At 43.9% G+C, this 14,658-nt stretch overlaps 1 protein-coding gene and 1 pseudogene across 1 annotated transcript; one reads left to right on the top strand and one right to left on the bottom strand.

The window, feature by feature from the left end:
* Positions 1-1,465: 1,465 nt before the first annotated feature.
* LOC121451306 lies at positions 1,466-4,575 on the top strand (annotated as a pseudogene).
* Positions 4,576-8,349: 3,774 nt separating this feature from the next.
* LOC121451305 (methyl-CpG-binding domain protein 3-like 2B) lies at positions 8,350-13,152 on the bottom strand. Its single transcript, XM_041656775.1, has 3 exons — positions 13,051-13,152; positions 8,577-8,971; positions 8,350-8,491 (listed from the first exon to the last, which is right to left on the bottom strand). The coding sequence occupies exons 1-3, from the start codon at positions 13,150-13,152 to the stop codon at positions 8,350-8,352; spliced, it is 639 nt and encodes a 212-aa protein (XP_041512709.1).
* Between the last annotated feature and the right edge of the window lie 1,506 nt (positions 13,153-14,658).

Raw genomic sequence — 14,658 nt, 5'->3', positions numbered from 1 at the left:
TCATAGACAAGTGGGAATGCCTTATAATTAACTGTTGAGTACACTGGATAAATATCAATGTATTCTGTCCTTACTCCCAGTTTACCAACGAAGAAGTTAATAGGGCACACATCAGTTCACTTGCCCTAGTTCTCTGGCTAATAATAGTATAGTCCTGATTTGAACATAAGACAGTCCATTATTTTAATACTAGCCCATCTGTTGAGCATCTTTTGGGAACTGTTGTATAGGTATTTGCTGAATTGAAATATTATCTCCTAGAGGACACAAGGATGCCCTGAATGGCATCGGGAGAGGAAGCTAATGAAACAGGAAACTTGTCAAACCTTCAGGACTCAAAATGTTCAGGGGCCATCCCCCAGGTTATGAATAGTAAGTAATTGCTGCTGTATGTGTGGAACTGCCAATAAATTGGGAGGGGAACCCTAAGGATGCAGCTTATTTTCATGCAGGGATAGGGTTTTTGGTGTTACAGCTACCTCTGAGTCATCCCTACTCCTTTAAGTAACTTTGAATAATCCGTTGGTTTGCCAAGCCAGGCTTGATGGAATTGTTTCCTTAATTTGGCTCTCGCACCCTATCTGGGGAGTTACATCTCCACAGAAAGTCATACAACATGAAAAAGGTGCCCATACAGGGACAAACAGAACCAAAGATCTCTTAGCTGCATGGGCTCTGTATGGTATTTAAGATGTACTTCTGAAGCCAATCCTTGTGAGAGTGGAATTTGGGGGGCAATGCTGATACTGGAGATAGTGTTTCTCCTTTGCTTTAGTGGTAATTCCATGCTGTCTGATACGAATGATAAGACATGCAAACAAGACTGAGCCATCTGAAAGTGGAGTATCTTTGGGAAGAAATCTGGGGTGATAACTTTATTTCTGTTGCTGTGTTACAACAGTGACCAAAAGCTACTTAAGAAAGGATAAGATTTATTTTATCTTATACTTGGAAGTTAGGGTAAGAACTCTAGGCAGAAACTGAAGAGGAATGCTTTGTGCTTGCTTGCTCACTCTCTGGCTTGATTATAGGCTAATGTTTTACTAGCTTATATGCAAATCACTTGTCTATGTGCCTCTCAAAGTCGGCTGGGACCCTTCTGCACCAATTAAGATATTTCCCAACAGGCCAATTTGATTTAGGCAATTCCTCAATTGAAGTTCTCATGTCTGATAACTGTTGAGTTTATAAAGTTGCCAGTTAACACTAATTGGGATAGTCTTTCTCTGCATGGAGTGGGGTGGCACACCTTACTGGAGTCCACTACACGAGACTGCGTAACTAGTACAAATGTCAGTGGACTAGAAAACATACAGCAATTCTCAGAAGTGGCGCTGTGGGACCAGACTGTAAGCATTTTATGGTGGTTGTGTGCACTTTCATGTGGGTGCTGAAAGACAACAGGTTCCACTGCCTGTCCATAGTGAACTCGACCGTGTAATAGGAGAATCGCAGGGAGAAAAGCATGATACTGCCGCCTGTTCCTGGTGTGCTCTTAGCAGGAAATTGTGGAAATGAGGGAGTGGATGAAATACAGGTGTGACTGCTATTATAGCAGGCTAAATCCAAGGGGGGAAAGGCTGCTAATTACACCTGTGCTGAAGACGCCTTCCTGGGATCACAGAAGTTGGAGTCTGTGGAAAGAATTGAGCAGTAAGGAAAGGAAAGTAGAAGTGATAGAAGATATCCTACAGGGCTGACCTTTAATATAGAAGAAAATCTGTACTGGCATGCAGATGGATAGCTTGGTTGTCTCATACAGAAAACTGCATCTGAACTGCTTGACCTAGGGAAGACTTTTAAACAAGAAAGACCCCCTGGAAGCCTAGCATGTGCTATTGTGATAGCGATGGGACATCAGTCTAAGTGAGAGAGTGGAGAAACTGAGTTGGCATAGTCCATCTACTCATTCTTCCTTGACCTGGTAGCTTCATAACCTAAAGGAATACAAAGAAAAAGAAAAGAAAAAGTCAGTCCACCTAGACTGACTCATGAGTCTGGGGGTGCTTGAGCTTTCACTAAAGTCCTCGTGAGTATTAGGACTCATGAAATAATGGGTGACAGATTTAACAAGATGGCTTAGTGGGTGTGGGCAGTTGCTTTGCAGGCCTGATCAGCAGAGTTTGATCCCCAGAACCCACCATAGAAGGAGAGAACTGACTACCCAGAGTTGTCCTCTGACCTTTCCCTGTTCTCCCTGGTGCACATACACCTGAGAACTGACTACCCTGAGTTATCCTCTGACCTTTCCCTGTTCTCCCTGGTGCACATACACCTGAGAACTGACTACCCAGAGTTGTCCTCTGACCTTTCCCTGTTCTCCCTGGTGCACATACACCTGAGAACTGACTACCGAGAGTTGTCCTCTGACCTTTCCCTGTTCTCCCTGGTGCACATACACCTGAGAACTGACCCTCTGACCTTTGCCTGTTCTCCCTGGTGCACATACACCTGAGAACTGACTACCCAGAGTTGTCCTCTGACCTTTGCCTGTTCTCCCTGGCGCACATACACCTGAGAACTGACTACCCAGAGTTATCCTCTGACCTTTGCCTGTTCTCCCTGGTGCACATGCACCTGCACTCACACTTCACACACTCTAATAGTATGTTTTTATTAAGGAAAATTAATATTAATAAATTTAAAGAACAAGCCTTCAGAGATTCTTTCTGTTCGGAACAAATAATCTGTGTCACACGGAAGACATAGCAGCAAAGCAAGTGTCTCAGGGAGACAATTCTTTCTGTAGAAAAGATGCACAGAGCCCAAACCTGACTAGCCAGCCCACTTATCCCTAGTGATAATGCTGACTGTATCCTATCCCACTGGTGGGAGTTCAGCTTCATAATCTGATGCATTTGGCTAATTGGTGAGAAGGGTAGGTGGGTTCACGCAGGTCTAAGGAAAGAAGAAAAAGGGCACTCCAGTGCTAGGCTTCCTGAGCCTCCTTATTCTCCAGGGAAAGGTGAGCACACTATCGGACCATTCTGCAGCCCCATAACACAGGGCAATCAGTCACAATAGGGAGTTGAGTCAAACAGGAACTGTTTATTTCTGTGAGCATCCGCTTATAAAGGTTAAGCAACATCCTGTGACATTAGGGTACCTCCAGCCAAACCTCCCGCTGGCTGGAAGGGTGTCTACCTAGTGTTTGCTATCCCATCCTCACTCAAACTCTGTCCTACAGGCCTTGAAGTCTGGGGCCTGAACTGGAGCCAGGCTTTTCTCTGTCCCAGAGGCCTCGAGGTACAGGCCCTGAGATAATTTTGGCCCAACACTCCAGGATGATTTTTACCCTTTCTAGTTACAGGGAAGCCAGCCGCTGGCTATCTGACTGGGTCTATCTTAGAAAAGGACTTTTTTATTGTTATACAATTCACACCTTTAGCAAGTCAATTTTCGTATAACAAAACCTCTTACCTAGCCGGGCGGTGGTGGCACACTCCTTTAATCCTAGCACTTGGGAGGCAGAGGCAGGCAGATCTCTGTAAATTCGAGTCCAGCCTGGTCTACAAGAACTAGTTCCAGGACAGGCTCCAAAACCACAGAGAAACCCTGTCTCGAAAAACAAAACAAAACAAAGCAAAACAAAGCCTCTTACCTAAGCTTCCCAAAGAGGCAATGCCAATGCAAATTCCCAAAGTCACAGGATGTCTCAGTTTGCTGAGTCCTAAACCCTTAGGAAACTCAGATAAGATGTTCTCTAAGTAGACATTTGATGAAGGAGATGAACCATCTAGTGACGGAGAAGCCGAAGAGCCAAGGAGGAGGCACAGAGTTGCTTGAAAGGTCAGAACCTCAGCAGGTAGCTCTCAGAAGGCCAGAGAGAAGGCGCTGCTCCCCCTGGAGCTACAGGAAGACGGCTCTGACAGTCGGAAGTCTATGCGTCAGTCTACAGCCGAGCACACGCGGCAGACTTTCCTTCGGGTTCAAGAGAGGCAGGGACAAGGTCCCCACTGTGATCCACCACTCACCGAGGAAGAGCTGCTCATGGAGGCCAAGATCACAGAAGAGCTGAATTTACATTCGCTAGAGACCTATGAAAGTCTTGAGGCCGACAAAAAGAAGCAGGTTCACAAGAAGCGGAAGTGCCCTGGGACCAATCATCACCTACCGTTCAATGATGGAGCCGCTTGTTGGGGAGCCCAGTCCCAAGGAGGAGAATGTGGACGTGTAAGGACTTGATCCTGCTCCTGCAGCTTCTGCATTGACTGCGCACGCTGGGAATGGAGCTGCCGGCGCTCCTGCTCACTATTCACACACCTTCATCACATTTAGTGATGATGCAACATTTGAAGAGTGGTTTCCCCAACGGCGATCCCCAAAGGTCCCTCTTCGGTAGGTCTGCCCAGTGACCCACCATCCAGCTTTGTACCACGATCCTGTTACACTGTTACAGACATACCCGATGCCACTGCTCGAGCCTTCAAGATAATTCGTGAGGCGTACAAGAAGTACATCACTGTCCATGGACTGCCACCCACTGCCTCAGCCCTCGGCCTGGTCCCGCGGCCGCCTGAGCCACTCCCTGGTTCTGGGCCCAGGGCCTTGCGGCAGAAAATTGTCATCAAATAGAAGTCGGCCATTCCCTTTGATCTCGCTAATATTTGCTCTGGGTTTTGTTTTGTTTTAAATCATTTCCTTCCCTAGTTTTTCTGGGTTTGTTTTGTTTTTTTTTTAATTCTAATAAAATGGTAAAAATAAAAATAAAGAAGGTGCTTCATCTGAAGCCATATAATGAGCTGCAGGGCAGGGGGATGGCCAATCTCAGCTTCAAAAATGTGCTGTGATAGCAGAATTTAAAAGGATACCCTAAAAATAGCCAATTAAGGAGCTAAGGAGCAGGGCCATAAAATTTAACGAGATCCAGATGTTCCTAGGAGGCTTCCTGTCCTTGAAGATACCTTGCCAGTTTTAAATGACTCTTTATTAGATTTTCACACCCAAAAACTGACCGGTGGTTTCAGAGATTTTCTTACCCAATCCCAAGATTACAGGACATGAACTCCCCTGATTATGGTGTTTGCCCTTTAAAAGTTCTACCCTCCCTGGGCTCCCTGCCACATTTCTGCACCCATCATGCTGGGGTGCTGGAAAGGTGTTGGTCCCAACCTGAGTTTGAATACCATTAAAAACCCTCATTTGCATGGGAAATTCTGCTCCATGAATTCATTTGGGGGCCAGAAACTTGGACATCACAACCTTACCCATTGTGGGGAGTGGATGGGAGTTGGGCTAGGGGGAAGGAAGGGAAGCAGGAAGAAGAACACTACAGGGTCTAACACAAAAGAGAGGTTCAGAAAATACTCGTCCTTGTGGGGCTTACAACTTTCAGTGGGGGAAAATAAGCTAATCACCTTTGGCTTTAAAATGAAAAATGTTCTCACAAATCTTTTTTTTTTTTTTTTTTTTTTTTTGGTTTTTTTGAGAAAGGGTTTCTCTGTAGCTTTGGTGCCTGTCCTGGAACTAGCTCTTGTAGACCAGGCTGGCCTCGAACTCACAGAGATCCACCTGCCTCTGCCTCCCGAGTGCTGGGATTAAAGGCGTGCACCACCACCGCCCGGCTCTCACAAATCTTTCTAAGAGCTCTTGAAGGGCAGCCGTTCCTGTGGTACCACTAGGTAGATGGGAAGCCCTCAGGTAGTATCCTTTTGTTTTTCAGAATCTTGTCCAGTTGCGTCATCTGAGTAGAGATTTCATATTCTTTCCCAGGAATCTTATCTGCTGTAAGCCTTGGGTGGTGTTCGAGTATTGATACTCTCACTTGAATCCTAGGAATTGTTTCCACCCATGGTTTTGTGTGAAAGTTGGAGTGGGGGTATTTTTACAAGAAAATTCAAGAACTAACCTAAATCCCTGGGTCCCAAGTAGGACCCTCATGAACAACAAAGAATTATTGCTGGCATGGCAATTTATCCTGTAAAGAATATTTTACTTGAGGGCATAGAGGAAAGCAATTAACACTGACATGATCCAATATTGTGGTCTGAGGCTCCAAATCAACCCAAACAGACACAAGAAGATTTGGCAAAGCAGAATTTAATACAAGGAATCACAAATAAAAGGGGCAGGGCATGTGCAGGGGCAGGATGGGGCTAATCAATCAGGGCCACAGAACAGATTCAGGAGCTAATCTATCACCCAAATGCCAAATGAAGCAAATATTTAAGGCCAAATATCCCAAGCATTTGTTGCCAAACTCTAGTTAGAATTTTTCACCAGTTAGAATTCCAAAGATTAGGGGCTTTCCTAAAGTGTTCCTTCAGTTGTCAATCAATATATAATACAAGCTTTTCAGTCCAACCAATCAGATTCACTTGTTCTTTTTGTTGTTGGGAACAGCCCTAATGTTTCTAGAGAACTAAAATGCATAATGACTTTCTATGGTTTAAGAAGGAGGTACATCAATTATTGGAAACCTGAACTTTTTTCACCCTACAGGTATAATGTAATCTGAAGTCAAAATGGCAGTACTTAGGACAAGGGCGTTTTACCTGTTCCCAGCACCAACAGTGTATGCTTGGATATTCTTTTTCCAAGCGATAATAATGAACAAGTGTAGCAGTCAATAATGTCCTGAGTTTTTTTTTTTTTTTGCATTTCAAATGGGTCCCATGGAAAGCTGAGACTAACTACTTTTCAGATGTATTCTGTTTAATTTTCAGAGTTACAATAAACCATCTGACAAGAACGCTGGCGTTTTTGTTCTTACAGGTTGATGGGGAGCGGGGGGAGGCTCTAACCACTTGGCAGCCTATGTGCCAGGAATGAGGTAGGAAGGGACGGGATAAGACTAAATGTACCCTTTGGTTGACCATTAGGGGACTGAACTTGCCTACTGCTACATGGAGAAAAGGAAGGGGCACAAAAGCACGGCAGATACCTAAAGAAGACCACTGTAGGCTAGGGATGGAGGATTTCCTACTCAAAGCCCAAGGAACTGGTAAAGGAACTATCTAAGTCAACTGCAGAACCTGTGCTAAGAGGTGCAAGGCACAGCTACTCCTCCTTCATTCTTATTCACTGTGTAACCCCTGTGACTCACCACTGCTAACAGCTTCAAAGATCTTCAGATCATCCAAAACCCTCTGTCTCCTCCCAAACCTACTCTATGAGTTAGGTTACTACTGTGACAAATGTTTAAATGATTCAAGGAAGAAAGATAGATTAATTTTTTTATCATTTTCAGAAGTTCAAATCTATATTTAGGTCTCTGTTTGTGGGCTGTGGTGTGGCAGAACATCATGGAAGCAGTATGTGAATATTGACAGCTGTGAACACCCTATGGCCCAAGGGCAATATGCATGCACATATAGCTAAGCATAGCAATGAATTGAGTCCAAAACAAAATTGCAAACTAATTTTTTTTTCTGCCAGATGGTGGAGTCATCACACTTTTAATATCAGTAATCAGGAGGCAAAGGAAGGCAGTTCTCTGAGTTTGAGGCCACCATGATGAACAAGAGCTAGTTCCAGGATAGCCAAGGCTGTTAGACAGAGAAACCTGTCTCAGAAAAGACAGAAAGAAAGAAAGAAAGAAAGAAAGAAAGAGAGAGAGAAAGAAAGAAGGGAATGAAGGAAAGAAGAAAGGAAGGAAGGGAGGAAGGAAGGAAGGAAGGAAGGAAAAAAGAAGGAAGGAAAAAAAGAAGGAAGGAAGGAAGAAAAAGGAAAAGAAAAAAATTGTACACTTAAAAAACTCAGTTGGAGTTCTTGAGCACTGTAGAGATGGTAACATCACAATGACAAAATGTTGGGCATGCATTGTTTGAGTAAGAAAGGCTCACCTAGTGATGCTTTAGCAATCAGAGAGTAACAAGTAGGAGGTATTATCAAGATATAATCTTCAGGCCAAGAGGTGGTGGTTCACAACTTATATCCCAGCCCTGAGGAGGTAAAGGCAAGCAGATCTCTGTGGGCTCAAGGACAGCCGGGTCTACAAAGAGATTTTCTGGACAGGCTCCAAAGATAAACAGAGAAAGCCTGCCTTAAAAAACAATAAAAGGAAAAAAATAAAAATCACTACTGGTTACAGTTTTACCTTTTAAAAAGAGCTTTAAAGGGAGGGATTTGGGTATGCAATCATCAGGGTAGGGTTGTTTTATTAAAACAGACATTAATGCTATGGGCAGTAATGGTGCAAGCCTTTATTTAAAACCAAATTCCTGGCAGCTCTTGGTTCATAGCCAGCCTGATCTCCAGAATTCCAGGACAGCCAGGGCTACCCAGAGTAAACCTATCTCGAAAAACAAAATAAAACCCAAAAGACCTACAAGGAAAAGGAAGTTCCTTCGTGGAGTCCACCATGCTCACACTTTCCACCTTTGCTTCTTCCACTTCGTCATCACCACTCTATGCCTCCATGTTCTCTTCCTGCCTGGCAAGCCTGTCTAATTCTAAGGCCTCGGCCAGTCTCTTCCTGGCCCTCGCCACCCTCCGGGACTGTCTCCGGATATCCGCAGCAGTTACTTGTTGAAGGTTCAGATGGCAACAGCTCAAGAGCCATTGGCACTGTCACCCCTTGACTGTAGGATGGAGGTGGAGATTGCTCACGAGCCCCTCGCACTGTCCCTTCTGACCTCGGGGATTGGACAGAGGTGAACCTTGAAGTGTGCAGACCATTGACACCACTAGCAACCATGGTTCCAGCCCGCAACCTTCGTGCAGTTCTTTTTGTGGGATTAGAAAGACACAGTGGACCTAGTAGGTTCCCTGTACCGTCTTCAATGTGATATTCCTGCAGTCTCCTGAATATACAGAGTTGCTGGGGTTTCTCCAGCGTTTCTTCTTGCTTGTTGCGCCTGGTGGTATTTTCAGGGTGGGCCGTTATGCGGGTCATAGGACTTTTGAAGATGCAACTGGTCATCCTCAAAGGAGAAGTTGCCCTCGCTCGGTGTTTGCTCTTGTGCTTGTTCCGGACAGCTTGGATCCTCTTCTGTAATTTCGGAGGTATTATACTCCTTGTGAGCCTTCCCTTTAGAAAGAAAGTAAAATGTAAATAACACATGGATGGAATCTACTAAGAGTTAGGCTGAATTTTATCAGCTCGTGGATCGTCTATTATCCCTTTTCTCTGAAGAAATGGGTCTCAGATCACAGAATGGGCTAAAGTCATCTGTGAAAACTTCTAAATGTCAAATACCTGTAACCCAAAAATTTCTAGGGTGGGGCCCAGAATTACAATGTGTGCTGGGTTCCCAATGTTGCTACAATAAAGACTCTAGTCATCGGGCTTCAGGAACATCTAGCTCTGATACTATTACGGATAGGAAGCTAGGGGTCTCTACACACTGATTCCCTCCATCTAAGTTTATGGAGGAACACGCTAGATGTTCATACAAGGATAAAAATCATCCACCAAAGCATTTCACACAAAGACGCCTTGTCATTTGGAGCTGATATAGTACATTTGAAATTTCTTCCAGCAAATTTTAAAAAGTAGTTAACAGTTTGTGCCGATTACAACTAGGCATTAAATTAGAAAGGTTTAAATGTAAAAAAACAGACCAAGAATGAATATTCTACAATTGGTATGAATTATGTACTCACGATCAAAGGCTGGCTTGGAAATGAGTTTCCTGAAGGTCCCTCCATGGTTTTAGAGCTGGTCAGAAAGACTCCACTACTGAGATGTAGACAGGGTCGGAATTGCTGGAATTGCCAGTCTTTTTCTTCCAATTCGCCTTTTATATAGGAGGAGAGATAGGTAATCAAATTATCAGACAATCCAGCCTACAGATAAACCAATGAGTGTTAAAACTTCTAGGGAAGCCGGGTGGTGGTGGTGGCTTACTTACCCTTTTGATCCCAGCAATTGGGAGGCAGAGGCAGGCTAATCTCTGTGTTGGATGCCAGCCTGTTCATAAAGCCATTTCCATGACAGTTGAGAGACTATTAAAAAGAAAATCCTGTATTGAAATCACAAGTGGACAGGCGGTGGTGGTGCACACCTTTAATCCCAGCACTCAGAAAGCAGAGGCAGGCATATCTCTGTGAGTTCGAGGCCTGCCTGGTTTGCAGTGAGTTCCAAGACAGCCAGAGTTACACAGAGAAATCCTTTTCCGAAAAAAATCTTTACCTGAGAAAAGTTAGAGGAAAATTGCCTCTTGTTAAGGGGCCTGGGATAGGAGTGTTGTGTTCTGAGTTAAACAGTACTAAGTTAAACAGTTAAACAGTACTAAAGTAAACAGTATTAAGAACCAAATCCTTGTTCACAGTTGTGAAATGACTTTATTGTAATCCCCTCTCTTAATGTAGTATTTTTCTTATAATAGTTAAGATGTTGAATGCTGGGATAATTTTCCTCCCTGACAGTTGTAAAACCCTTCCTGTAGCCATAGCCAGCTTAATTGAAGAACTAGACACTGGATAACCCCAACCCTAACACTAACCCTGATTAGTCAGGCTTCTCCAGAGTCACAGCCATATAAAATGAATATATAGAGGAGTTTAAGGTTATGACTTACAGCCCGTAGTCCCACAATGGATGGCTATGAATGGAAGTTCAAGAGCCCAGTGGCTGCTCAGTCCCACCAAGGCTGGCTATCTCGGCTGGTCTTCTGTGTATGCTGGAATCCTGAAGAAGCAGACTCCAGTGAAGGAATGCTTGTGCCGACAAGGTAAGGGCAAGCGAGCAAAGACTGAACCTTTCTTCGTCCATCGTTCATATATAGGCTTCCAGAAGAAGGTGTGGCCCAGATCTGGATTAAAGGAGTGTGTCTTCTGGCCTTTAGATCTGGATCAAGATAAGGAGTGGTGACACGGGCCTTTAATCCCAGCTCTCAGGAGGCAGAGGCAGTAGGATCTCTGTGAGTTCGAGGTCAGCCGGGTCTACAGAGCAAGTTGCAGGGCGGGTTCCAAAAGAAAAATAATAAACCCTTTCCCAAATAACAAAACAAAACAAAAACGATCTGGATGAAAAACTGGTGTCTTCCAGGTCAAGATGTGGATGAAAAGTCTGTGTCTTCTAGCCTCAAGATCCAGATCCAAAGCAGGTTGTCTTCCTGTCGCATGATCAGGACCACAGGTGTGCCCTCCATGTCTGGATTGAATTTCACTCCAGGTATAGTAAAGTTCACAACCTGTCCTGGAACTGGCTCACAGATTTCTGCCAGCCTCTGCCTCTTAAGTGCTGGGATTAAAGGCATGTGCCACCACCGATCGGTTCTATTATATAATTTTAATTCTACATTATTTTCACCTATTTTGCTATGTTTCTGGTATGAGCTTAGGGCCAGGAAAGCTGGTAGTCAAGAATTCAGCGTTTATTAGGGAACTTGGAATTCCCTGTTTCCTGAAATCTTTGATATGATCCCTATACACCTGTGAACACATGCCAGGATGTTCACTACCTACTGGGTCATTCTCTGTTGCATCGCAGACTACACCTTCTTTTTTCCCCTCACTTTTTAATATATATTTTTAAAAAGTAAACTATCCTTTTTCATTTTGCATACCACTCCCTCCACTTGCCCCATTCCCTCCACCATTTCCCCCTCACAATCCCCCATCTACTCCCCAGGAAGGGCTAGGCACATTTCTCTGAGGAAGGACCTCATTATATCCAGGCTGAGCAAGGTCCTTGCAAAAAGAATGGGTTCCAGAGGGCCAGTACAAGCAGCAGGGATAAATCCTGGTGCCAGTGCCAGTGGCCCCACAGTCTGCCCCAGCCATACAGCTGTCACCCACATTCAGGGGGTCTAGCATGATCCTATGCTAGATCCTTCCCTGTCTGACTGGAGTTGGTGAGGTCCATTAGCTCAGTAAATTGTCTCAGTGGGTGTCTCCATCATGGTCTTGACTGCTTTGCTCATATTCTCACTCCTCCCACTCTTCAACTGGAGTTCAGGAAATCAGCCCACTGCTCTGCTGTGGATCTCTGCCCCTGTCTCCATCAGTTGCTGGATGAAGGTTCTATGGTGACATTAATGGTGACATCAATCTGACTACAGGGCAAGGCCAGTTCTGGCATCCTCTCCTCTATTGCTTAGGGTCTTAGCTGGGCTCATCCTTGTGGATTCTTGGGAATTTCTCTAGTACCAGGTTTCTTGCTAGCCCTATAATGGCCCTCAATGAAATATCTCTTTCCTCGCTCTCCATCTCTATCCTTCCCACATTGCAACCACCACTTTCACTGAAGCTCTCCTCCTTCCCACTTTCTCTTCCCCTTCTTACTTAATTCTCCAAAATCATCATGCACCTAATTTTGTCAGGAGATTCTTGTCTATTTCCCCTTTCCAGTGGAATTTATAGATGTTTCTCTTAGTTCACCTTGTTATTTAACTTCTCTAAAATTCGGGAGCATAAGCTCGTTTTCCTTTGCTTTACAGCTAGTGTCCACTTACGAGTGAGCCCATTTCATGTTCATCTTTCTGGGTCTGGGTGACCTCTCTCAGGATATTTTTTTCTAGTTCCATCGATTTGCATGCAAATCTGGTGTAGGTGGGTCTTCTATCATTCTGTTGCTTTCATTGGTTAATTAATAAGGAAACTGCTTGGCCTGATAGGTCAGAACATAGGTGGGTGGAGTAGACATAACAGAATGCTGGGAAGAAGGGAAGTGAGGCAGATGCTATAGCTCTCCTCTCCAAGATGGACGCAGGTTAAGATCCTTTCGTTAAGCCAGCACCTCGTGGTGCTACACAGATAATTAGAAATGGGTTAATCAAGATGTGAGAATTAGCCAGTAAGAATCTAGAGCTAATGGGCCCAGCAGTGTTTAAAAGAATACAGTTTCCATGTTGTTATTTCGGGTATAGAGCTAGCCGTGCGGGAGCTGGACGGGAGTGCAGCTCACTGCTCATTTCTACACAAATTTCAAGATGTCATTGTTTGTTAGCGCTGAGTAGTACTCCATTGTGTAAATGTACCACATTTTCTTTGTTGATTCTTCACTTGAGGGGCTTCTAGGTTGTTTCAGGTTCTGGCTATTACGAATAATGCTGCTGTGAACATAGTTGAACAAATATCCTTTTTAATATGATTGCGCATCCTTTGGTATATGCCCAAGAGTGGTATTTCTGGGTCCTCAGGTATTTTGATTCCAGACTGCACCTTCTTATTTATACATTTGTAGTGGGTCACGCTCACATCCTTTGGCGACTTCTGCTCTGTAGCTCTGTTTATGGCATTGTGCGATATTGTGTCAATTGTCATAGTTATGTCAACAAAAACATTAATGTGCTGTTGATATAACATATGAACACACACCGTTATGTACTATATATGGCACTGTATCAATACACTAACTACCATAAACATATTAATGCATATAGAATGATCTACCTTTCTGCTAGATTTTCTTTCTTCCTTTCTGTCTTTTCCTTTTCTCTCTCCCTCTCTTTGTATTTCTTTTTTGTGTTTATATTTTCTAGGAAAAATATAATATCATTGATTTGTCAAAAGGCCTTTGCTCTTTTACTAGAGCTGATTAATTTTCAAAATAATATGAGAATCAATATAGCAAATCTCACAATCAAGCCCCAGCATACCTCTCCTTTGGTTAATTAACTATGTATGTGATATATAATAATTTTGAAATCTCTGAGCATTTTATATAGATCATGTAAATATTAAACGTTCCCTTATGTCTTTAACTGTTTGATTCTTGCTGTGTAGGAAGTCTGACCTGTATGTAAATGTCTTGTGAGCTAATCATGATTGTCTTGATAACTATGTAGTTAGCTATCTTCAGTTCTGAAGGGGGCTAATTCAATCCTATTGCTCCTAATCGTTTTGTCTCCTTTTTAAAAAAAATGTGTATGCTTCTTAACAAATTTGAGGGCTGTCATCTGCAGTGACAAGGTCTCTTCTGGAACAGTGCTAAGCTGGCCCTTCGTTCAGTTTCTCACCCTGTTCTCAGTGGCTGCCTTTGCACACACAGCTCTCCCTGCTCATCCTGCAGGCCTCCTGTGCCAAGGGCCCCAAGATGGCCTAGTTCTCCTGGCTCAAATTGCATCTTGGATCCAGATGCCAAATTTGATTTTCTCTTTTTTTATTTTGTGTTTCTATTCAGAAGTATACTTTTCTGCTAATATTTAAGAATAGGTTTTCTGCACCTCCACACAATGATACGCTCCTGTGCCAACACAGTAAGTCAGATCGAGCCAAATTGAAAAAGTTTAGCAAAATATTTATTGTGTTAAACAACTCACAGTGTGGGTTCTCTGGTTCCAGAGTTCGAGGCAAGAGAAGTCCCCCTGTACTAAAACAGGGAGATTTTATAGGCTGTAGGCAAGAGGTGATGATGTGTCCACCACAAGGTGGGCTGGAGCCCAAGTATGAACAAAAGTTGAGCGCTTAGGTGGAGACTTAGGTGGCTGCCAATTTCAGGGTAGGAAGCTTCAGTACTTACCAACAATGCAAGAATGGGTTTTGGGGCACCTTTCCTTTGTTTGGAGACTCTGATCAGGCAGGGCTGGGGCAGGAAATGGGGATTCCTTGACAAGGCAGGGGTGAGCCAGAATCTCCAACTAAACATTTAAGCCAACTTGGGTCTACAGTTATCTGGAACTCATAGCACCTGGATTGACTTTTGCCAGGATACTCACCACTGCATCATGGAAACAGTGAACAGACATGGTCTTTAGGCTCTAACAGGTGCTCGTTGTTTTGCTGACTCCTAGAAGACTAATCGTGATACCTTCCCTCCCTGGGAGGGCT

Source organism: Microtus oregoni, unplaced genomic scaffold, assembly GCF_018167655.1.
Source record: "Microtus oregoni isolate MIOR12 unplaced genomic scaffold, Mior012 000008F_ref0000371, whole genome shotgun sequence".
Lineage (NCBI taxonomy): Eukaryota > Metazoa > Chordata > Mammalia > Rodentia > Cricetidae > Microtus > Microtus oregoni.
Note: the sequence above shows the minus strand (reverse complement) of the source record. Positions and strands in the feature narration are given on the sequence as shown.

Coding starts and splice junctions, on each gene's coding strand:
- LOC121451305 (XM_041656775.1), bottom strand. CDS start 13,152: ATGACAATTGACACAATATCGCACAATGCCATAAACAGAGCTACAGAG. Junction 8,972..13,050: donor ACAAATGTATAAATAAGAAG/GTGCAGTCTGGA, acceptor TTCTTTCTAAAG/GGAAGGCTCACAAGGAGTAT. Junction 8,492..8,576: donor ACCTCTGTCCAATCCCCGAG/GTCAGAAGGGAC, acceptor ATGGCTCTTGAG/CTGTTGCCATCTGAACCTTC.